The following is a 22,681-nucleotide window of genomic DNA, read 5'->3' on the forward strand; positions in this document are numbered from 1 at the left end:
CTCTTGTCTGGATTTGAAAATGATCAGTGATAAATTTGCAGAGAAAAGAAAACCATTATGCTTAATTGTAGACTTCATAAGTCTATAGTTGATCTGTTGAACATTTACTTTATACTTTTTAGTCTTACATATATGAAAAAGGTTTTAATTGCTGTCAGCATTCACACCCAATGTTCTACAAAAAAATTATTATTCCATCGTGTTTTTTAACACTTAACTCTTCCACATTTTTCAACATAGAAACTTCATTCAAGCATCAAAATATTCAGCTCTATTAGGAATGGTGAGCTATTATTCAGATTTGTGATAACTTTCATACTTTGCAAAACTCAAGGTTTTCCAGGAAATTTCCCCATTGAAATGAATGGATGGAATGTTAAAAATGCCCATATTTTCACACCTTTTCAAGCTTTTTCAACTCTTATCTATACATTCACACTTTCAGCTAGAAACTCCATTCAAACATCAAAATGTTCCACATCTTCTGTATATTCTGGGTATTCATTCACCTTTTAAATGCTATTCAAACTATTACAAATATTCAACTTTTAAGTAAAGTTACAATGGCAGTCGAGAACAGCCTCAAACTTACTCATCTTCAATCTCTTCCCACTAATACATACATTCACTTAGAAACTCCATTCAAACTTTAAAACATTCACAAGCCTTGAGACTTTCTCACAATAATTTTTTCACTTTTTCATATCTTTTTCATATCTTACAGTCAGCTTCAAAGTGACAGCAGTGCCAGCCAACTGCTGTACAGATTTGCATATTTACTGACACCAGAATTTTCAGGAGGGAGGCAGAAAAAGGGACATTTCTAACCTGCTCTCATTCCCACATTTTTGACACTACACACAAATCTCACACAGCATCTGCAGTAGGTTTTCCCCTCTCTTGCGGTATTTTAACTTCAGCTATTTTCTACCTTTGTTCCTGTAAGCCAGTGATTCCCAACCATTGTTACTTGTACCCCAAGAGGTACTTCTGCAGTTACCAGGGGGTATGTGGAAAAATTGTGCAGTTCAGCTAATTTGAAAATATAGAAATTTTGATTTGATAATATATATCCACATATTTTGGTTTAGGAGAAAAATCAACACACAAGTAAGATTACTAATTTGTGTGATAGTGATCTTTATAGTTATTGTCACAATAACTTACCAACTATGGTAGTCTGTACAAGACATACCTCAGTTTTCCACTTACCTGAGTCAATTGCAAGTTGATTAAGACTACAGAATAACTAGTTAGAAAAAGATAGCAAAAAGCTAAAAGTAAAGATACTGTAAATGGTTGAAACAACCAGTTTCTGTCACTCCAAATGGCAGTAGTACAATTGCAAACTTGGCTAAAACTACTGAAAAATAACATTGAACAATATCATAAAGCCATCCCATCTATCAAATTGGTACTTTGGCCCATCTGATAGGGCTGTGGGAGTACGTCTGACAAAAAAGGTTGGGAACCACTGCTGTAAGCGACATTCACTGCCACTAAATGTCACTAAAGAACCAGCATCTCAGACCATCTCAGACATGTTAGCTATAGCCCACCAGACTCCATTGAGAAAAACAGTAACTTTACCTTGCATAAAATTGTAAAACACACTTCATTCAAACTGGTCAGAAACAAAAATCCTAATTCACAATTGAAATCTACCTTTGTCTCGCACACAGAAACACACACACACACACACACACACACAGAGATTTTCAAAATAAAAGCCCAAGATGGTGAAGACCTCCATTCAAACCTTATGATGTTCCACATATTTCATACATTATTGGTACTATTCAACTTTTAAAGCCAGCATTGCAGTTTAGTGTCAGCTATTCAACAGACCTTAAAATATTCCACATCTTTCATACATTATTGCTATTCAACTTTTAAAGCCAGCAATTCAGTTTAGCGTGAGCTTTTCAACAAACCTTAAAATATTCCAATTTTCATACATTATTGGTAGCCTGCACTCACAGCCACAATTTCTTCAGAAATTGCATCTCTAGTTCCAAAGCAGACTCCTCTTTAAGGTTCAGGCTTTTGGTAAGAAAACTTACCCACTCCTGCTTAAAATATTTCAATAGTAGATATTTCAAATTGTGAAGTTTAAAGTTTTAAGAATTTATTGAAAATGTACATCTAAAAACAGAAATTGGACTTATGTACTTCACATACAAGCCTGTGGGTTACTTTGCATAGCCAGTGATCTCATACCAAACCCACATATTTATTTTCCAGGTAAAAAGTTGTACAATTAATACACTGAATGATAATGTTGTGAATTATATCTATTAATTGTCAGAATCTAAACCAAGGAAACAGATTATTCATCAAGTTTCAATGATTGCACTACCTCTAGAGGTCAGTAACATACAACAAACTGAAGAACTGCAGGACCTCAAATGAGTAAATCTGCTGTATTATTATCAATCATAAATCAACAAGGTACTATTTAACTACATACTGAATCTTGTACAGGTGATTGTTCATGTTCTTACAATAGAAATTATATAAAACAGGAGCTATCCTAATAATGAATAATTATTAAAACATTATAATTGTATAAAAATGTATTGCATAGAATAGTTATTCAACATGTAAACAATCTAAGCATTGCTTCATTTTCTTAGCCTAATAGAATAAAACATCATAAACAAAAAGCCATAATATTTTATGACCAATGTTTGCTTTTTAGGAGAGATTTGGCAGTTTTTACAAGAATACTATACAGTGGAGTATCGTGTAAAGATTTGGTAAATTACATTTCTTTGGACAGTAAGTTTTCCATTCTTCTAATGTCAGTTAAAGTTTAATTTGCAACTTGAGTGCAGTGGCCATTGGAGCCACCTGTGTATTCAATGTACTGTAAGGCATTTAGGATAACAATAACAGCCAAATGGCAAATCAAAAAAGGGGGGCAAACAATATATTGACTTGGTGGAAAATGTCTACTTGCTTTCCATCACACACCAGCTTGCCAAGGATGGCTTCTTAAAGCTCCTGAAACCTCCACCACTTCCATTCAGAAAAAACTGAAAAGCTTCTACCTACTATAAGTGATATATTGTTTATAATACAATTAGTGACTGAAAAAAACAACTCAAGAAAATGTACAGCTTCACTTTTACCAAGTTAACTCATTATATTGTAATGCTTGACACATTTTCAAAGCTGGTTAACAGTTCTGTGAAACTAAATAAAACACATTGTTAAGGGCCTACTAGTGTGATTCCAGGATTCACAAACATCCATTTGACTGAATTCTCTTTGACAGAAAAAAACAAAACCAAAGCATCACTATTACACAAGTGTGTTTTCCATGAATGCTTTTGTGTCTGTAGCCATAATATGTGTAAGAACAGGGATATGTTACATAGCCACGTCCATTAGGGAGTAAACAATGTCCTTTTATTAATGGCACTTTTCAGTCTCACTCAGTCTTCACTTCTTGCTGCGGTAGTGGGCTGCCACCACTAGGTAGCTGTCAGGGGTGAGGTCCTTGATGTTGGGGGACTTGCTGCTGATGGGGGACGTCTTGCCCTCCACCCGGGAGATTTGGAGCATGCGGCATGGGTCGTGTTTCAGCAGGTAGCTCTCAAAGGTCTCCCAGCCTCCACCAACACGCACCATCACATGCTTGTTGTGCAGCATCTGCAGAGAGAAATAGGATTATAATGTCACTTTTGATGTCCGTGTGTCAAAGGAGAGCTTTAGATGGTTGTTGCTGAGCCCTTCCTTCTATAGGACTGATGTAATTTCGCTGATTGAGGCTTTTCTTATCAGGCAGAAGTTGAATTATCAGTTAAGCATGTCTTTGATGTCTGAGGTTGTTGATTGATGTAGGGGGCCTTGGACTGGTTGATGTCCCTAGAGGGAGGCTTTCTCCATCTCACCACCCTAATGCCATGTTGAGCCGGCTACGGACAGAGTGATTGATTCATCTCACTGTTTCATTTCTGGAATTGCATAATAAACAAGACTAATAGTCCACAGCCATGCTAGCGGCTCTGTGAGACTGTACTTTGGCACAGCAATGCTTTGAGCTAAATGCTAATGTAAGCATGCCAACATGCTCACAATGACAATGCTAAGCAGGTATAATGTTTACCATGTTTACCATCTTAGATTAGCATGTTAACATGCTAACCTTTGCTAATTAGCATTAAACACAGCTGAGGCGGACAGGAATGTTATTAGTTTTGCAGGTATTGAGTCATAAACCAAAGTATTGGACACATTTGTGACCTGAAATTTGGACGCGATAAAGGCGTTAGATTAAAGGCAAGAATTCACCAAAGTTATTAAAATTCATCCAGAGGAGGGCATGAATGTCTGCACCAAATTTCATGGCAATTCATCCAATAGTTTTGAGATATTTCACTCAAAAACACAAATGCGAACCTTTGAGTTGGCACTAGAGGAAAAGTCAGGGGATTTCCAAAGTTATTAAAAGTTCATGGTAGTCCATGTAAATAGTTGTTGAGATGTTTCAGTCTGGTCCAAAGTGGAGGGCCAACTCACTGACAGACCAACAAACAAACAGACCAACACTGCCATCCCTAGAGTCAGGTCGCTAGCATGGCTAAAAAATATTCAGACAATTGCTATTTCATCACTAAAAAGCACAAAACCTAAAAATTACAGTATATGCTCTGTTTAACCAAGGAATTATATACAGTGTTTTTTCATCATTTAATCTGCAACATTTGCTTCAAAATGATGCCACCTGCTTGCCACATCAGAGCGCATTCTCAAGGTTGGGTACCATGGCAACATCGGCCATTATAATAAAGAGAAGAAGAAATAAAAGGCTCTGATATATTAGAAGCTCAGACACTCACATTCCCCAGAGGCTGTGCACATAAAACATGTCTGCCTCACTCTGGAGCCTTATCACCCTACTGTACCTTATTAACACGCCATTACACCTCTACTAAAACAAGCTTGTAAATAAACAGGTTATTATTAAGACTATTAGGATGCTTTATTTGTCTTTAAAAACACAAACAGTAGGAGAATGATTCAGACAAATACCAAAGTGAAGCATTTGATAAAAAGGGTAAACTACCTCATGATATTGTCACCTCAGTCTGGCCAGATATGAGGCTTCCTGCCCTCCAGCAGCATAACATGCAACATTTATAAGCCTCTTAAAAGAATCAATCAAGAGGGCACTGTAGGGGCAGTGCTTCCAATCACCAGGACCAGGCCTTCAGGCTTTGTGACTGTGGATTTAATGGACCTGTGTGATGCAGAGGGGTTTCAATCACACTGCTTTGGGACAAGACCCTTGTTTGAGCCCATTCCCTCCTCAGCAGCCCAGAGAAGGACAGAGGCCCGGGGCTGAGCTTGGACAGCAGTTCTCACAAACACTGTGATGTTACTCTGCCCCCTTGTTGAGGCTACAGCCACCTCATTTATTTCAGGAGCTGAGAAGGTCAGTCGCTCAGGTTGTAAAGATAATTGTGGAGTAGACTCTTATATGCGCTGCATGCCGTTGTTGTCCTCGCTCCACAGCTGCCTACAGAGAGTGACTTGACCGAACTGTATTCATGCCTTTTCAGTGAAAGCAGCTGCTGGGGGGTAAAACCATTTGAGGAATTTCAATTATTTTAATTAAAGCATCTTGACTGTGAAAAGTGCTGGCTGAGATACAGATGAATAGATGTTTAAGACTTGCTTTGGCCTGATAAAGATGATGTATCTCACATACTGTAATTATCTATATAAATAAAACTGAGTTGACTTGACATGTGAGGTAGTGTATATACTGTATAGCAGACTGCACTGGACCAACACTGTGAGCTTCCCACCATTTGTCTTTGGTTGCTCAGCAACACAATGGAGACTGAAGCATTCAGTCATCGAAAAGGCATCACATGATGATAAATATTCAGATTTACACAGAATCTCGTGTTATTCTAGCAGCATTTCATAGTCTTATTGTCTTCACTAATATTTCAAACCAGCTTTGTTCATCCGAACCTTACAATAACTGAGATTTGATTTGGTTGAGATTTGACATTAGTAGTTGCAATATAATGGTCCAACAGTAGAGGACACCCAAGAGTAAACTCCTTTTGAACGTCTTCATATCCCAAACATATCGTCATGAATCACATTCTTAGAGGTGTGAATCCTGGATGTGGGTTGCCAAGTAACCAGGATCCCAACGGGACCAATGCTACTTCTCTAATCTGTGTTAACCTCAATTTATCTTTCTCCAGTACCTTTTGTCCTTCCACTCTGAGAAAGTCGAGTAACACTTCCTGGGCTGATGGATTCAGTATGATTATAAGATGTAATTAATGCAACGGCCAGTATTGGGTGATATAGCTTAGTAAAATATTTTCCAAGTAATAACTCAGTCATCAGATCATATGGAAATGTGTGGATGTTATTTTCCTTTTGCAGCCAGTGAGCCACATTATGTTTGGCTGAAGATGGACATAGTCGGAATACCATTACCAGTAAATGAGACCTCACAGCAAAGGCGGGCTCTCCAGACACAATGGGTTACTTTCATCCCAAAACCAGTCCCTTGTATCAACATACTACCATATGCTGTGTGAATGGAGAGGGGTTTGCACTGCAATGTGAGACCTTATTGTTATCAACCCCAAATTGATTGGAAAATTTATAGAATGGATGAAATTGGATTAGCAAAGATATGAACTTGTGTCATTTTTGTGAGGTTTTTGTATTATGTTGTAAAATATATCAACTCAATAAAACACGTAGAGAATGAAAACATGCATGACATGTTTAACAGCAGAGATCCAAAGTAAACGTAAATGTCTAGTCCAGTTCAGTTTATACAGTAGATACTGGCACTTTGCTTGATTGTTACCAACTTTATACTTTTATTTCACTACATTTCAGATGGTAATATTGTACTTTTTATGCAACTACACTTATCCAACATTTGCAGTTACTAATTACTTTGCAGAATAAGGGTTTTTTTTTTCTGGTAATGTGATACACAGTTGGACAATAAGCTATATGAAGTACAGCCCTGGAAGAAGAATTCAGACTCTACTTAAGTAAAAGTAGCTATACCTCAATGTTAAAACACTCCGTTATAAGTAAAAGTCCTCCATTCAAAATTAAAAAAAATAAAAGTCCAGAAGGATTATTAGCAAAATATACTAAGTAGCCTATTATTGGTAAAAGTAGTCATTAGGCAGGTCCATTACTCAGTGTTGGACTATTACCACTGACGCACTGAGATGTATAAAACATTTAATGTTGCTGCTGTTTGAACTTTTTTAAATACTCTTAGATGAATTGAATACATGATGCTGATTATATGACTGTAAAATATTAATCTGTAAAGTCATTAGTCAGCTATATCTGTCAAATACATATAGTGGAATAATAAGTACAATGTTGAAAATGTAGTGAAGTACAAAGTAGCATAAATTTTAATACTTTTTCCACCACTGTTCAAAAATTAAAACATTTTCTAACACCAGATGCTGCATAAATCTAAACATTATTGTAATAAACTCACCCGGATAAAAAGCATCTTCTCCCCAACACGGTATCGACCCTGTGACTGCCTCTCTACACAGAATTTATGCGGACATCTGCAGGGGGGATCATCAGCAATGTGTCTTACCTGTAACACAAACAAAGATAAACATAATACATGTGCCTCCACCCTTGCACGGTGGCAGAGCGGCTAAAGCTCCTGCCTCCCAATAAGGAGATCGTGGGTTCGTGGGATCGATTCCCGGACCAGACCAACATCACACAATCTCTCTGGGTGGAGTCTGCGTGTTACCGTGGGTTCTCTCCGGGTTCTCCGGCTTCCTCCCACCGTCCAAAGACATGTAGACATGTAGGTTAATTGATAACTCTAAATTGCCCGTATTGAATGAATGTGAGAGTGAATGGTTGTCTGTCCTTGTCTGTGTCTGTGTTAGCCCTGCGACGAGTTGGCCACTGTCCAGGGTGTACCCTGCCTAAGGCCCAAAGTCACTGGGATAGGCTCCAGTCACCCGCGACCCCTAACGGGACCAAGCGGTAGAAAATGGATGGATGGATGTGCTTCCACCCTGATATCAAAAGTAGAGGCAAAACCAGAGGTTAACTACTGCTGACTTACAGCATCATCCAACAGCTTCCCTGTACTTTTCTTGCTGGAACTGACTTTGGTAGGAGTCGGAGATGGGGAAGGAGACGGGGTAGGAGATGAAGAGGGAGATGGAGGGAGGGGCTGAGCTGGGGATACAGGTGATGGAGGTGGTAGAGGTGCTTTCTCTTCTTGTTCAATCTCTTTCTCCAGTTTTATGAGGCCAGGAGGCTCCACATTGTACCTAGACCAAGGAAACAAAGAGTGATGTCATTCCATAAGTGTAGAATTAAGAAAGGATTTACAAAATAATCTAAAGAAGTAAATGGGGAAATAGTCATGGAAGAACTAAAATAAATAAAGAGAAATATAAAAAGCAAGATCATACCGTGATGCTATCCGTCCCAACTCTAAAAGACAGAGGCACACTTCTCGTGGCTGCTTATGAAGAACTACAGGAAGAGATCAACTTTTTAGCATTGGGTAATTACAGTATATAGACACTGTATGGTATCTGGAAAAAGGCAATGAGTGAGGATGAGTGGCTGTGTGATGCTAAGAGAGGCACATAAAAATGAGCTTCATGCATTCAAATGTTCCTCTCCTCTGCAATCCTTTTTATCCCGAATGTATTCTGACTTGGGATGTATATAGAGCCTTGAGGTGTTTATTTTAACCTCACAGAACATATGACCAGACAGCAAGAGTGGATAAAAGCTATACGATACATGTGACACACCACACCATGCATTATAGACAAATTATCCACTGCATGATAGCAAACCTGGTGTTGTTACTACTGCTGAACTGGTAAATCCATCCACAGAAATAAAGGGAGAAAGAAAGGAAGAAAGAAGACAGGTGTCAGCTGTTAATGTTAAAGTATTTTCACAACATTTTATATCACAATTACATGTCCACTGCATGTGAAGGTACAGTGTTGATAGATTACTGTGTGTGTAACTTGGCCCTTAGAAATGATTTGGATAGTTTAATTTGCTTAGCGATGGTTGACCAGCCATTAGTCAGAAATTACAGGAATGTATGAATATTCTGGGCATTTCTGTCACTGGCAGGGTCACATACTGTACATCTGATTGTAAGGACAATATTTCAGTCTAGGCATAACTGCAAGCATATTTCAGTGACATAACATGCAAAAAATCCTTGTAATAGATTAGAAAGGCATAGATAAAACACAGTGTGTGAATGAGGAAGAGAGTAAAATGCCCCTACTCTGGACTGAGGAAAACATTTGCATAGTGTTGGCCTACTTTCTCACTAACTCACACCCTTCTGTCTGTGCTCCCTTTGTTTTACTCCAGACATTTTGTGCATGAGCACATTAATCGAGATGCACATGTCCATATCGTCAGGTAGAGCTGCTCCCATCACAGTACTCCCTGCTGCCCTTGTGAGCTTTGTGTCGATGTCAAAGGAGTTAAAGCGGAGCCTGGAGATGTGAGTCCTCTGAGCCTCAGAGGGGAGGAGAGGAAGCAGTCCAACCTGCGTGATACTCTACCTGCACAATCACGCCATTCACAGGAGATAGCAATCTGAGTCCAATGCCCTGGCAGTGCCAGTGACAGCCAAAGCCTGACTGTGTTGTATCTCTATGAGGAAACTGAAGCCTGTTTATAGACTACGGTGTTAGTCCAACATTCTGATTTTCTAGTGCTCTGATGTTTATGGCGGAAAAAGAGTACACTCACCTAAATCCTCTGACTCAAACAGACATGTTTCTCCAACTCCGACCTTACGACACCAAGCCAAGAAGTTGGCTGTGTTGTCCCGTGCAAAAAAGGAACCGGAGGGAGCGCTCTGCCGGCATGGTATCCTCCGATAGGGAATACTCTGCTAGAGACATAGAGAGGTTAGTAGATGTCTTCATGTACGCTACACAAAAATGAACCTAAGATGAAGACTATCTCCTAACTTTCATCGATGAATAGTTCTTGGACACTTGAACATGATCTTTTACTGTGTGTTTGACAAAAAGAAAACAAATGTCCACCAGGGTGACTTGTCCAGCCCAATCCCCAGAGTTTCCATCAAAACATAGAGCCACACACTTTTTATCTAGACTGATTTCTTCTCCATCTGCTGAGGCTCTGGTTTTAGCTCATGATCAAGGACCTTTTCCATACAGATCAATATGGGAGATGGCGGGTTAGAAAACTGGAGCTACTTTACCAGGCCTTCTATGATTTGGGATCAAATGACATGCTTATGGGTTTCAGCCCCCACACGGTCTGTTCGGGGAGATTTATGCGCCTTGCTGTGGTTTTATACAGGATATGTGCGTCTGTGCTATGAGAAAGGTGCAATGAGCTCATGCTGGAAATATGCAGGCTTTTGTGGGTATTTTTCTTTTCTTTCCAGGCTCTCCTTTTGACTTTTTGTCTGAGATCCTTTCTGTTGTTGAATTACTTTGCATTCCTGGAGAAATAATGTTGGCCACATTTCCAGTGCCGTTTGATCTAACAATCTGACATGTTATTATTCCTGTGGTGACTTGCTGTATTATCTGCACCTTAACATATATAATAATTGCACAGAAGGCACAGAACTTTTGGAAGACATTATGTTTAAAAGTATGGGAACTAATAAGGATAAGGAAGTACTTTGCTTGAAAAAATTTTCTTTCACATAGAAATATTATAAACTTTATGATATTAGCATAGCATATTCTCAACACATCTACTTTCACAGCTGTACATGCACAGTTTAAAGGAATAGTTTGATATTTTGTGAAATATGCTCATTTGCTTTTTTGCTGTGTTAGATAAGAAGACTATACCACTGTCATATCCAGTAAGCCAGTTAGCTCAGCTTAGCATAAAAACTGGAAACGAGGAAACAGCTAGCCTAACTTTGTCCCATGGTAGAAAAATCTGCCTACCGACACCTCTAAAGCTTGGGGTGTTATGTGCCGAACCATATCTGGCACAGTAACTTCCTGGAGTCTCTGTTGCTGGTTGGCTGGCAACTAGTCCCAACCAGGGTAAATAGTTGACTCAAAACCCTGGTAAAACGGCCAATTGTCGTTTTCACACCTCTGTTTTTTTACAGATTAAACAAACGAGATAGAACGTGTTAATTAGTGAATTTTAGAGGTGCAGGTAGGCAGATTGTGTTACCTTCGGACAGAGCCAGGCTAGCTCTTTCCCCGTTTCCAATCTTCGTGCTACGCTAAGCTAACAGAGTGCTGGCTATAGCTTCACATTTAATGGACAGATATGGAAGTGATGCTGTATCAAGCATATTTCCTAAAATGGTGAACATTTACTTTACATTTCCATAGTATGGCAATACATTTTAACAGTTAATGAGGTGGTGGTATTGAACTTGGGACATGGCAGTAATATGACAAGAAAGAAATATCATCTTCACTCATCTGCAGTTGATACTGATTGATACAAACACGTGGGAAGATGTGCAAGAGACAGCATCTACAAAGAGATTCATCGTTTCTCTCTGCTGGAATCACTTAGTCTGACTCCACACACCACACCAACTTATAATGAGGCTTAAAAGCAGATGGAAGTTCTCTTTAAAGTGGTAAAATATAACAGTAAACAGCTACAGCTTATAAAATGCAATGATAAGTTGCTAAAGCAACAATTGTTTGACATGAAAATTTAAACTTAAAATTACATGAGTTACAGTGTATCAGGCATGGAGAACGTGATTAATCTTTCATGGCACATTAAACTGAAAGGGCTTAATGTGAGTTGTAAGTAGCTATAACATGGATAAACATGGATTTTGAAGCCTAAGTTGCAGGTCAGGGTAGATCACTCTATTTTTTCTCCAGGGTTCCTATCTGCCTCAGGACTCCTCTGTTCTCTCTCTCTCTGTTGGTCTCCACGATCAATAGGCTCCTCTATTTCAGTAGCTCCTCTGCCATCCTACACCGTCACTGACCTCAAGTATTTCCTCACATCTGTGCTGCTACACACACACACTGAGATCAGGAGACCTACCGTCATCAGCACAGTAATGTCACAGTGCAAATATCAACAACTCTCACTAATGCCCTAATCAGTGTTTTCCTCTCTTAGAAAAATATAATCCCACTGAGCACCAGACATCAGTTCAATGTGTAAGTAAGTTCAGATATTAAAAACGTGCATTCATGTCTACAAGATTAAGCTTTTTTCATATTCAGGACTAGAGATTGAAACAATTTTATTTTTAAACTAATACCAAATTTTAGGTTTGAAATAATAATCAAGCTCTAGAAAACTTTTACAAAGTCAATGCAAATTTGTTTGATACTGTAGGATGTTTCTATGGATTTCTATAGACTGGGCACAAGTGGAAATACATGAAAAATATTTTCCTTTGATTTGTCAGTAATACGCAGAGCCCCCTAAAGGTCATGGTGAGATTTTCTTTGACGACTACTTTTGCAATCCCTCGCAATACTTTTGCGTTACCTCGCGATACTTTTCTTCTTCCGTTCCTTCTGAGCTGTATGTCTATTTGTAATGGAAGGCAGTGTGGAGATTCTCAAGTTAATGCATTAAGCATTGTTTACGGAAACCTCACCTTATTTGATGTCCATTGCAAAGAAGTTATCAGATAGAACATTATCAAACGTCTAGGTAGGAGCTGTATGTATAAGGAACATCAAATATGCTCCACACTTATAGCAACAGGCCTTCTACCAAAACCTGTTTCAGCATTGAAGGTAACTTTAATTTGTTTTGTGCAAAGAACAGAGAACCCTGTGTTAAAACGCAAAAAGCTTTCTAACTTGCGTTGGTCTGCATTGCTGATGTATCTCTGCAAGTGGTTCAATGCTGTCTGCTCTTTCTGTGACAGAACCACAGACTCTGTTTGCAGCATTTCAGTCGCCTTCTTGTTTGTTGTTTTTTGACTCATACAAATACAGCACATTAGCTTTATGAGGTAGATTCAACTGTACATCTGTAATTCCGCCTCTGGAGACGTCTCCTTTTCCTCGGTGAAACCCCTCTGGGGTCCAGTACAGTACAGATACAGTAACCGTCCACGAATGAAACCGACAGCATCCTGCAGATTACCGTACTGCTTTCTTCTGGAGAGACCACTTGATCTAAGAATTCTTTTAATTTTACTTTCACTAATTACATATCCATGCATGTCTATTGAGCAGTAGTACTATATCAGCATACTTAATGCCCGGTTCAAAGTCAAGTTCAATGAGCTGATTTACTGTTGTGTTGCACTGGGAGCAGCTGAGTGGAAATAGACATATGGCTCTGAAGGAATGGTAGAAGAAAAGTTTTGCCAGGTAATGCAAAAGTATTGCAAAAGAACGCAAAACATATTGCGAGGGAATGCAAAAGTAGTCCTCAAAAAGATTCTCGCCATCGTAGTAATATGCTGAAGACATCAAACCTTCTTGCAGTAGCTCTGAAGCTGATACAGTCAAAGGATTTGCACCCCAATCGGTTTGTTTTCTTGAGCACTGACCCAGTAAAATATACTACTGCACAGATTGCTTGGTTTAAATTACAGATAACGACTTGCAAGGTTACCCTTTAATCTTATAAAATTCAATAAACCCTCACTCAAGACTCACAAAAAATTAACATTTAACATAGTTCTGCCAATTCTCACAGGGGATGTGGGGCCCCATCAGTTAATGTGTCCTCGCCAGCCTTATTTTTTCTTTTTTTGCCCTGCTGAAGGCTGCAGGCCCCATCCCCCACCCCCCAACCCACCCTTTGTGCACTGCTTTCTGAAATTGTGGAGCTCCTTGCAAAGTTGGGATTCATGATCGCTGCTGAGCTGCCAAAACCAATCAACAAGATTTATGGACAGGATGGATATAAAATATAATGCTATTTACCATTTTTAGGTTTTCAGAATTGTTTCTCTGTCTCTATATTACTCTCCAAAGGTTATGATATCAACATATCTTTGAGATGGGAGGGACTCTATAAGCATAGCTTTTATTGATCTTATTGATGGAAACCTAATACTAAGGTCTGTTTCCTGTCTCAGTGAGTCTCAATAAAACGTCAATACTGTTGTCTTCAAGCAGTCTGGTCCCAATAGTACTTCTATTCCTTCTATTCTCAAGGGTGCATTGACGTGATAGTGAGCAGCTGTAATGAAAGAGTTTCCTCTCGGGGATCAATAAAGTATTTCTGATTCTGATTAATTATACAGAAAATAATTATTTCAAGGGATCATTCATCCATGTGGCAATACAGAAAACTGATATTAAACATGGATTTGTGTGAAAAACAAAACATGTAAAACTTCACATGTCTGAATTTCACATTCTTTTCTGAGCAAGCAGGAGAAGTGTTAAAATAGTTGAAACCATAGTGATTGTCAGTCAAAATGATGTAATAAGTTACTGCCTGAATGATGGTTCCCCTCTCAGGATCAATCCTCTGTCCAATCATTCAAACTCAAAGTCAGTCCAGGAACACTTTCAGCCAAGATCTGGCTTCCAGATTAGTGTTTTCGCTGTAACCATTATCATGCCAGACTACTGTAATTCTCAGGTTTCTCCGTACCTTGCTGTTGCCGAGGGCAGGCAGGTCTCCATTACTTTGCCTGAACTTCTCCTGTAGTGTCTCAGCCAGCTGGCACAACAGGAAGCCATTGTCTAAGCGATCCATGAAGCTCTCGGCGGTGATTTCCAGACCTGACCAAGGGACACATAAAGAAAGCAGAGAATCCAGCAATAAATTCAACACAAAAATGCTCATTTTAGAATATATATACAGTATAAGGAAATAAAATTTAATCTCCTATCCAATCCCAGCTGAAGCTGAACCTGACGCAATGTTATTGACTCTCAGAAATCGCTTGGTTGATTGAGCTTGGCTTGTGCTGCTGGGTTTAGGCAGCTCTGCAGAAACCAAATGTTCAAATATTACAACATGACTTAGGGGAATCTGGGGGGATTTTCTGGTAGTACATACTGGGGTGGCAAAGTCAAGGTCACATAAAAAGGGGGCATCTGATTGTGCACAGTAATGCCTCATTATCCTGCACAGTAACAGAGATAGATTGGTGATCAACATGTGGTGTCCAGTTGACTGACTTCCAGAGGACCATTCCTTCTTTGTTAGATCATTGTGAAATAGGAGGTGGTGGCAGGGGGGTGTCTGTGGAAAGAAACCGGAGAGATTTTTTTTTAATCCCCTTTCTGTTTCTTATAGGAGGAGGGGTCTGGGGGTTTGACGTTTAATGAGTTCCAAATGTTGCAATTGAGCCCAGAAAGGAGAGATTGAAATCTTGAGAAATACTCAGTGAGCTCTTATATGCTCAAACTCTCCCTCGCTCCTCGCTGCATGAGGAAAATATATTCCAGAGGGTTCTCAGAGAAACATTTTAACTCAAATACTCAGTCCTATAAATTGCTCAGCTCCTCCAACCTCCCATTACAACAACAATATGACTCATCAGTACAAGCAAGCATCTGCATCCCACTCAACCAGTGGACTCATCGTTACACCGCACCGCTGCTCTAACCTGAAACTGTACACCCTGCTAAGCATATCAGCGCCTTCTTTCTTAGAATTTTAATGTGCTGAACACGTAATGTGGCTTAAACCAACAAACTGGTTAGATACTGTGTATTTACTAGAAACACAGTGCTTACTCTTGTTCTCTTGTCCTTGATCTCTCACCACAGCAGACCAGAGGATTTCTAGCTGTGCTGGTTCCAGTGCAAACACACAGACCGCCAGAGATAAAAGAGAAGATACTGAATTTGTTCTAAGTTGTTCACACACAGGCAGGAGTCAGTTTCAGGAATTTAACTGGCTTCCAGTTGATTTGAGAAATGATTGTTGGACTGTATACAGTCTGCAGGATGTCCCACGAGGTAACTCCCAGCCATTGGGTGAACAATTTTAACCATATTAAGTGCAGCTACACATAGTTCAAATGCAAATTTTGAAGAAAAACCTCAAATCATGAGGTGCATCAGTGAACTGCCTCTCTTCTGAAAGACTATACAGTCTTTAAATCTTATAATGTTGATGAAATTTTGGTTAACAGACAGTTTGCCTCTTGGAAATCCAGAGAACAATTGCTTAATTCTTACATTGTAACCTACACTGGTGGAGGAATTTTAAGAATTTGTGTTTTGCTAACAAGTACATTTTTGTGTCGACACTGGTTGGTCACTGGTGCAGTTAATCCTGCCAATCTACCTATTTTAGAGCACTGGTTCCCAACCTTTTGAGTGTGAACACCTATTATGAAGCAATGTCTACTTGTGACTGCCCATCACAGGGTGCATGCCTATGAGTTGCAAGTAGTTCAATCAAAGAGTGATTTTCCCTTGACAGACTGTTTCATTTAAATCATATTAGGTGCCTGAAGAGGTAAAACTACACAGTATATTGAGCTTGAAGGTTCATTATCAGCTTTATAAATAGTAGTTTGACAAATAATTCTTAGCACAAGAGAAAAGTCTGAAAAGTAAACATAATTTGGTGTGACAGAATTTTGTTTTTATTTTATTTACTACCCAGGAAATAATCTCATGACCCCTTAGATTCATCTTGTGACCCCTTGTGGGATTCAAACCCCTAGGTTGGGAACCACTGTTTCAGAGGACCACATGGAAATGAGTCCTTAACTTTGTGTCTTTATTATTGATTTTAAAAATGAAAGCTCTTGGAAATGAAATATAAATGAAACAAACAAAAAAAAACATACTGAGTCTGTGTGTTAAGCTGAAACTTACCTTTCTTTATATACACCCAAGAGTTCGATTTATATTAAATTGGAGACACTAATTTCAAATCAGATCCTCAGAGTGCTTCATGTATTTGTTTTGTGACTGTACTGTTGAAGAAGAATTCATGATGCACTAAGAATCTTACACAAAGCTTCTGCTGATGCTCCCTCCGCTGCTTATCCTTTAGTCGCTGTGCATTATTCAAGAACTGTTAATGACACCCATTATTCAATTAATGCAAATCTATGTGTGAGTGTGTGTGTGTGTGTGAGATTGTGTGTGTGTGTGTGTGTGTGTGTGTGTGTGTGTGTGTGTGTGTGTGTGTGTGTGTGTGAGTGAGTGTGTGTGTGTGAACATGAAAACTGGTCATTATAGGGACTTTAAAATAGGTTGGAATGAGGTTCAGATTGATTCCAGTTCCCTGCAGAGGTGTTTACATCAGCAATACCAGTTCAATTAATGTTGAAGATAAGGACATTTTTCAAAGCCAAGCTATTTCAACACATTGTATTTGTTAGCAAAGTTAGCTAAAACTGTGGATAAGGAATCATTTACCACAAATTCAGGCACTAGAGTGCAACAATATGAAATATAACTATTTAAAAACGTGTATTGAAAGACATTCTTCTAATACAACCTGTTTATGACTATAACAAATAACAACAGATTAAAGTAAACACAAGACTTAGGCCAACTTTGTCAGTGTTAATCAATGATATATTGCTAATCGGACTGAGCCTAGATAATTTAATATATACACTGAAATAACCCTGATGCTGACATATTATCTAAAGTTTCCATTACTGAGATTTAAGATTGACTGAGAAGCAAATACAGTATATTTATGTTAAGGATGTATTTAGGATATTTAGATTGCCAAAATGTAGTCAGATGTGTCCTGCATTTATGTGTTGCTTGTGAGTGTTGCTTACCGAGAATATTAGTGAGCCACAGGGCCAGGTCTTCCTTCATGGGCAGCAGGCTGGCTTCATGTCGACTGGCCAGCCACTGGTGATACTGCTGCATATCTGTGAGGCCGGGGCCACTGGGCTGTTTGGGGCTCAGGGAGCTGCACATGGTTCCCTATTGACGGCCTGAGGAAGGAGAGGAGGAGGACAAGACACACAAAGATGGCACAAACAGGAACACAATGTAAACCTTCACTGTGAGTTGCAAAGGGAAATTCAGACATGTCTAAATGTACTGTATAGGAAATCAATGAAAAGTAAAAGTAACAGTGTAATACAATACAACTCATCTGCAATGAATACCTCAAATGTTAATCTTACAATGTTGGAACTGTGACACTGAGGTGTTAACATTATTGTGTCCACCCTTGTATGCATATGCTGTGGCATGTTATGTGTGTATATAATAGTATGTGTATAATACATGTACCAATATGTGGTTATGTGTATACTGTATACCTATATGAATATGTAAATACAGAAAATTATTTCTAGATCTACATTAGGGCTGCAACTAACAAATCTTTAATCGTCCAGTCTTTAAAATGTCGAAAAATAATGAAAAATTCCCATTGTAATTTCCCAGAGTCCAGGGTGGTGTCTTTAAATCTTTTATTTTGACCAACCAACAGCCTAAAATCCAAATATATTCATTTGACAATGATGTAAAACAGAGGAAACCAGTAAGTCCTCATGTTTGATAAGCTGAAACCACAGAATGGTATTTTTTCTTGAAAAATGACTAAAACAATATCAATCTGAATTATCATGACACAATTCTTGAATAACAGCTGGAATTCAGGCCCAATATTCCCAACAGGAGTAGAGGAGGATCAAATGAATACAAGAGAAGAGGAATCTGAGTGCTTTTGTCCTCTTTGCTAAATCCTGGTTTGGTTTACAGTCCACCTGATGACATGAGACGTTCTCATGGACCCTGACAGCACAGTTCCTGTCCACCTTTTCACTGGACAAGAGACACCTTTATACCAGCCAGACTCATACAGTAAGACTTCTATTCAACAAACAGCAGACACAAACAAAGAGTTCCTTCATATTACTCTGCAATCTATGATGCAGTCTAATCCAATCCAGTTAAGCAGCAGGCCTTAAATTACAGTCTGATGGAGAGACTGCATTTGAAATCAATATTTCAATATCAAAGCAATATTTAACAGCTACTTACTGCCTGCAAAGTGAAGTCATTGAGTAAATGAGACATTTCTCACATTCTTTTCCAATATCATGCTACAATACTGTCTGTCAAAGTGTTCACTGTATGAGCTGTAATGTAAAAATCTTTCACATTTCAGTCCAGTGTCACTCCATTAGTGGATCTGCTGCTGAGACAAGTGAGTAATTGACAAAACAACTGGGCACCAGATGTGAGACTTGAGCAGAGTAACAGCACACATCAACAGCTCTGCAGTTAATATTCTAAGTTTATAAGTGCTGCGATTTTCTCGCCAAAGTATACACTGACATGGATAGAGTGTGCAGACATAGAGAAGATGACTTCAAGGCTTAAAGATGGTGGCATCAAATGGTAACACATGAGCTGACAGAGGCATCTTAACTTTTCTATTGTTACAGATTGCTTAACAACATTGATGACAGACTGGTGATATGATTGATGTCATTTTTTGTTCTACTGTATCCTTTCTTTTTCTGTCATTACATTCTTCTTCTTCAAGCTGCATTCAAGTTATTGCATATAAAACATTTTGGCTCCAGCTTGGACACAAGCAGGAACGCCTTACATTCCCCATGGTAGGCAAATACCAACAGGATATGTGATGCAAATTATAAGAAGGACTTTTTCAAACAAGGAAGTGAAGCCGCCATGAACAATTAGTTCATAGTCTGTGATGGCTAAGAATTTTCTCTGAATACTGAGGGAGTGTAACACAATGCGAGGAATCTGACCTTTAAAGCTGTGTAACATTTCAAGGTTCCTCTGGAGTTGGCTGTAACCAAATCACACTGTGGTGCAACACTGGACATCAGGACCTTGATGTCTTATCCTCCTGAAGACAAGAGCTCCTCGTTGTGTACACGCACCAAACTCCGGAGCTCAGCACTCACACACAGGTGCTACATTCCCATGTCTACTGTGGTCCAGGCTGACAGACAGAACAAGGGCACTGGGACAACTTCTCTTGTCTCACAGTACAAGACGCATCCATACAAGCCCATTCACTGGTGTTATAGGTGAATAAAAACATGTGCATTTGACATATCTATCTATGGGCAACATAAATAAAATGATTCTATTTTCTAGCACAATGAAGATGTTGTCTTAAATATTTTTCACTCATTGTTTTTAATATACTGTATATTTTACACACGATCACTGTCCAATGAAAACCACGTATCTCCAAATATTGTGATTTTGATTTTTTCAGATGAACTGAATGATTCACTTGAGCAAACTCTCCTACTTCTTAAGTTAAGTAAAACCCCTTTGATTAGCTGAAAAATGCATTGTTGTAAAGCTGAAGACATTTTTCCATTAAAGTTATGGTTAAACATCTGTCAGTGGACAATTGACTCACTTGCCCCTTTAGGAAATTGATAACTTATCTTGGTGTCAATGTAGGGCAGTGGTGGCCTAATGAGGTGCACTTCAGCAAGGTCCTTAACTCCAACTGCTCCAGTGGAGCTGCTCAGATTGTAGTTGTACTACTAGACAGCTTCCAGGTGTGACTGTGTGAATGTGATCAGGGCATTCCTGAAAAAGAGAGCCATGCTCTCAGTGAAACTGCCCCAAACAAAATGTTAATCTTAGCTCAAAAGCTGAATTCTTCTCGACAGGATCATGAATAATACTGGGTTTCTTCGTCTTTTTTTCCCAGGAAAGAGTCCTAAAAAAACAAACAACTGTTGTTAAACATACCTGGTTCCTCTCACCACGCTGTAGCCTGACCTCTTCAACTACAGGCCAAAAACACAGCCAACACCACCACTCTGCTAGGCTTTATGTAGCATGTTTTGTCTGCTGAACTTGCTGCTTCGTCTAGAGATGTTATTTTCAGAATCTGATTCAGAATCTGACAGTAAACTTGTGATACAGAGATATCCAAATATACATTTTCTCAGTCTGAAAAGCCTCACGACTTCAGTAAAGCCATCATAACCTGCCATGGTTAGTTGCAGATTGCTCCAGGAAAGACATATGGATGGGAATTTCAACTGCTGAGTCACATCAATTAAATAAAACAAGAGCGGCTCTGTCCTCCTAACCCTCTGTGACATTGATGCCTTTCTCCTCTACAACAGTAAACTAAACTGGAGGCTGATTTGTCCATTTAAACAAGGGGTCTCAGCATTTCCACTGCAGATAAGTACTCTGTGTTTGTTGTGAGTGAGTGATGTATTCAGGTATAACATTGTATCACCAGCTGTGGTCAGTAAAGTAGAAAGTCTCTGGCAGAAAATATGAACAAAAGCACAATATTCTCTGGTATGATCCAACATTAAACAATACAAAACATACAACAAGCCTATGACACAAGTCTTGTTTATATATCCACAATATCACAGTACAATAACACTGTTCTTGTGTTTATTAGTGCACCACATGGAGTGTCATAAATCCTGATTTATTCTAGACATAATAATTTCAGGCCTTCATTTAAAGACCCCTGTGTTGTAAACATTTTCACCATCAACAAACTGCAGACAATATGTCAGGAATACTGACAGATATACAAACTTATACCTGTACCATACAGATCTTTTGGTGCCATGTCTGAATTTAGTGCAATAAATTGGTTTTGGACTGTGTTGCATTGGTCTCTTAAAACACTCGGCAGCACATTTCATTTACAACTGTTTTAAAGCTGTCTCCTCCTTTACAGCTGTCCCAAATAAAAACAGCCACAACAAACATTTCACCACTCTGGAAATAGGATCAAGGGAGGACGCCTGATGAGTTATGACTGAAATCCAGCTGAGCACACACTAATTAAAACCAATCAAATGACTGAGAGCTGCAACTGAAGAAAATATGTCAGATTCTTGTAATTAAAGATGCCTTGAATTACTTTTGAGAGGGAAAAAAGCAAGAATTACCATGTTCTTAACTGTCACAAAGTGAGACTTAACTGAGCCCCAACTTTTAAATAAGCTAGAAGATCATTACTCTGCGAGGCGCACATCCTTCTGGTGAGACGTACAAGGGGGCTATAAAGTCTACAAGTTAGGCTACACCCCCAACCTAAATCTGAATATGCATAAAGAAATTCAAAAGTCTGACATTCATTTGGCAATAGAAAAGCAGCGAAAATGTCTTGCATGAATCTAAAAAAAAAGCTCATTATCTGTGCTCACCCTGAAGGTTCAGCTCGTTGGTGCGCACCTTCCTCTCACTCGTCCTGTGAGCTGCTGGATCCCAGTTTTCATGCTTTTCACAGCGGTGCACCGACCTACAGGTTAGGCTCCAAAATACTGAACCAGTGTGGACTGGGGAGGTCTCTCTCACTGCGCATTTGCACAAGGATCTGACTGCACACACACACACACACACACACACACACACACACAAATATGTAGCCTACTGACAACACACTGCTGCTGATGATGGGAGGGAAGTTTGATCCTGCTGGCAATGCTTCCCTCCTCTCTCCTCTTTGTGTTGCCTCGGTATGACATTTCTGGACTGAATTCAGCAGGTCAGTCCGAGAAATTCAATCCACTTTGATTTAATGGATTTCTTTTTTTTTCTGTGTTCCCATGTAATCTGATCCAACTGACAGACTATGTCAAATCTACAGTTATGTTTGCTGTGAGTACTAAATTTGAATGACACAGTTTTGTAGTTGGTAAGTAATTCATGACGATCATCGTGAAGCAGACACGATAACAAATACGTAGATGATTATGAATTATGAATGCATTAATTAATTAAGTTTTTTCTCTAATCCT

The 22,681-nt window shown here is 39.0% G+C and overlaps 1 protein-coding gene across 2 annotated transcripts; it reads right to left on the reverse strand.

The window, feature by feature from the left end:
* Positions 1-2,106: 2,106 nt before the first annotated feature.
* Positions 2,107-22,408, reverse strand: LOC122875409 (growth arrest-specific protein 2). Of its 2 annotated transcripts, none has more exons than XM_044194476.1 (8): positions 22,088-22,408; positions 17,720-17,881; positions 14,605-14,735; positions 9,796-9,940; positions 8,472-8,535; positions 8,117-8,327; positions 7,520-7,627; positions 2,107-3,657 (listed from the first exon to the last, which is right to left on the reverse strand). In XM_044194476.1, exons 2-8 carry the CDS (start codon positions 17,862-17,864, stop codon positions 3,448-3,450), a joined length of 1,014 nt encoding a protein of 337 aa, XP_044050411.1. In that variant the 5' UTR covers positions 17,865-17,881; positions 22,088-22,408; the 3' UTR covers positions 2,107-3,447. The 2 variants fall into 2 exon arrangements, with proteins under 2 accessions (XP_044050411.1, XP_044050412.1); XM_044194477.1 differs by having other exon boundaries at positions 9,796-9,937; positions 22,088-22,406.
* Positions 22,409-22,681: the final 273 nt, after the last annotated feature.

Source organism: Siniperca chuatsi, linkage group LG4, assembly GCF_020085105.1.
Source record: "Siniperca chuatsi isolate FFG_IHB_CAS linkage group LG4, ASM2008510v1, whole genome shotgun sequence".
NCBI lineage: Eukaryota > Metazoa > Chordata > Actinopteri > Centrarchiformes > Sinipercidae > Siniperca > Siniperca chuatsi.

Excerpts from the sequence above, each read along its gene's own strand:
- LOC122875409 (XM_044194476.1), bottom strand. The coding sequence starts at position 17,864 with ATGTGCAGCTCCCTGAGCCCCAAACAGCCCAGTGGCCCCGGCCTCACA. Across the intron at positions 8,536-9,795 it reads GTTTGAGTCAGAGGATTTAG|TTCTTCATAAGCAGCCACGA; the intron begins GTGAGTGTACTC and ends CTCTTCCTGTAG. Across the intron at positions 3,658-7,519 it reads AGAAGATGCTTTTTATCCGG|ATGCTGCACAACAAGCATGT; the intron begins GTGAGTTTATTA and ends TTCTCTCTGCAG.